This window comes from Arachis hypogaea, chromosome 14 (genome assembly GCF_003086295.3).
Source record: "Arachis hypogaea cultivar Tifrunner chromosome 14, arahy.Tifrunner.gnm2.J5K5, whole genome shotgun sequence".
Taxonomy (NCBI): Eukaryota; Viridiplantae; Streptophyta; class Magnoliopsida; order Fabales; family Fabaceae; genus Arachis; species Arachis hypogaea.
Window position 1 is genome coordinate 124,130,419 of NC_092049.1, and position 2,592 is coordinate 124,133,010.

Here is a 2,592-nt window from a genome sequence, read left to right on the forward strand (position 1 = left end):
GTGAAATCCAAAGAACTCCCAGTTTAAAATATCATCTCTATGAGGCAAACTCTTAGTTTCATTCAATTTGATTTATCATTCTTTCTTCTTTAAGATTTTTCTTCGTTTTTCGACCATACACCGTTGGATGAATACATTCAGTGTATTATTTTGGGATATCCCCACTTTTTTATTATACTGTCCTGTTTTTAGACATATTTATATTTTATTTTTCAATAATTAATAAAATATAACCTACTATTTTTTGAAAAAAAAACTTTTAAATATAGAAATAAAGTTTATACTAAATATTAGATAATGAAATAACTAAACTTTTAAATATAAAAATAAAATTTATACTAAATATTAGATAATGAATCTGCAAACTTATCAAAATAATAAATAATTTTTTAAAATAAGAATTTAAGACAATATAAATAACTAAATTCAAACTTATATTCTTCTAAATTGCAATTCATTAATAATACAAAATATTTAAAATAAAGTAAATAACCCTACTCATACAGTGGTACTCGTTTAAATAGTTTTTATTTGAATCATCAAAATACTCAAAATTATCCTCAATCTAAGAACCCCATAGCTATCCGGTAGCTGCAAGGTAGGTGAGAGATATGTGTGATGATTGATCATTCGCTATACACAGATATGCATGTACCGTTGAACCAAATTAATATAGCATAAAAATGAGTTTTTATGGTATTTCCTTTCTAAAATTTTATGGAGTTTCAAATCTCCAAACAACAAGAGATAATTGTAACCACCACAGTTGTAATTTACTAATGATAAACACAATTTTAATTTTGAATTCCTGAATCCACTTCCCTCCCACGTTCCATGACTTAGTTTCATGATCCATTTATTATGTTATGCTTTATATTAAATTAAATTAAACTTCTTTATTTGAAAACTCACCAGCGTTTTCTTCATTGACATTTGACAATCACATCCTCACACAACACAAAACGCAATATCTGCCCTCAAATCGCCATCGATCTCCGCCGATGGCGCCGCCCATCGCAGCCTACCTCGCGGTCTTTTTTGCTTTGACCACCGCCGTCTACGCTGCAGCATCATCCAGCGGATACCACAACCACACGGTGGGCGGCGCATCCGGGTGGTTGTTCAACTCCACTACGAGCACAGCCGCCACCAACTACTCCTCTTGGGCTTCAACTCAAACATTCAACCTCGGCGATTTTCTCAGTAAGCTCAATCACACTCTCCCTTTTCTTTTCTCTCTCTTTTAACGTTGCTATGTATGAATACTGCTTCGTTTTTGAAAAAAACAAAAGGGAAAAAGAAAATTAAATTGATTGTTGAAAGTTAAAACTCGATGAAGTAATTATAATTAGTTAATTGCACATTTCTATCTGATTTGTCTTAAGTTCCAACCAAACGCAACAATAAATCTGATTCAATTCTTATTTTCCAATTTTATCAGTTTTCAAAACGAACACGAATCAAACGGTGGTTCAGACCTACAATGAGACCTCTTACCTGAGCTGCAACGCCGACGACTTCGACAACGGCACCTTCGTATACGATAGCGGAAGCAGTAATTTCAGCCAGGCGTTGACCATTTCCGTTCCGTTGACCGTCGTCGGACGCAACTACTTCTTCTCCGACGCCGCCGACGGCCTCCAGTGCCGTCGCGGCCTCGCCTTCGAGATCAATGTCAACCGCGGCCAAGGCCTGCCACCCAGCCTCAACCAGCCGCCGCCGCCGCCCTACATTGAGCCGCCGGGTCCTGACGCCGCCGAACAGTCTCCACCGTCCACGGTGACGCTGGCCCCTACTGGAGGCGCGTCACCTCTGCGCGTTAATGCGCTCGTGGCGGTTTGTGGCTTCGCAGCGGAGATCTTGATACTGTTACGGTGAGGAGTAGTTGGATTACGGTGGGTGCGCAGCATTTTATCACTTTTCTTTTCTTTTATTTAGTTTCTAAGTTTTACACTGTTACTACTTACTAGTTACTATACGGACATTCTGGATTTTCATTCACTACCTTATTTAAAGGTTTAGATTGCAACGGTGAACAACCACTCAACTTCATTGCAAGCTCTACACCAAATTATCAACCATTACCGCTAAATAATGTAATTACATTCTGCCATTTCTATCGTAGATTCAAACTATCTATGGTGGTTGAAGCTTGTGTTTAGTTTTCCGCGGGAACCAAACAAAACCGAATTTGAAGCATTGATACATTGGATTTGTATTACAATCCATTTAGGAAACCAATTTTCGTTGTTTTTCTTTTTAGATTGTCTTTTTATCTTTTATTATTTTTGTCCAATACTTATAGTTATTAATCTAATTTCTTTAATTTAATAATTTAATAACATATTTTTAGTTTACATTTTAAACATTATTGATTAACTAATAAAAAATAATAAATTTTACTAATCTTCTAACATTTCTCTTATCCCCTTATACATCTTTTTATTTGTTATAAATAGAGATTGAAAAAAATGTGTTTGTGAATTCTTAAATATTATACAAGTATACATATATACACTCATAATATAATTACAACTATTTTAATCACTCAGCAACTCTACTAATCTCCACTAATCATTTACTTATTGCGCT

The 2,592-nt window shown here is 35.1% G+C and overlaps 1 protein-coding gene across 1 annotated transcript; it reads left to right on the forward strand.

Annotated features, from left to right (window-relative positions):
• The first annotated feature begins 558 nt into the window (after positions 1 to 558).
• On the forward strand, positions 559 to 2,262 carry LOC112743959 (early nodulin-like protein 18). The gene is made up of 2 exons (XM_025793401.3): positions 559 to 1,203; positions 1,442 to 2,262. The coding sequence occupies exons 1-2, from the start codon at positions 1,002 to 1,004 to the stop codon at positions 1,876 to 1,878; spliced, it is 639 nt and encodes a 212-aa protein (XP_025649186.1). The 5' UTR covers positions 559 to 1,001; the 3' UTR covers positions 1,879 to 2,262.
• Positions 2,263 to 2,592: the final 330 nt, after the last annotated feature.

What these genes read in the sequence shown, in the direction of transcription:
- LOC112743959 (XM_025793401.3), top strand. Translation starts at nt 1,002, where the DNA reads ATGGCGCCGCCCATCGCAGCCTACCTCGCGGTCTTTTTTGCTTTGACC. An exon ending in CAACCTCGGCGATTTTCTCA is followed by an intron (nt 1,204 to 1,441) that starts GTAAGCTCAATC and finishes CAATTTTATCAG; the next exon opens with TTTTCAAAACGAACACGAAT.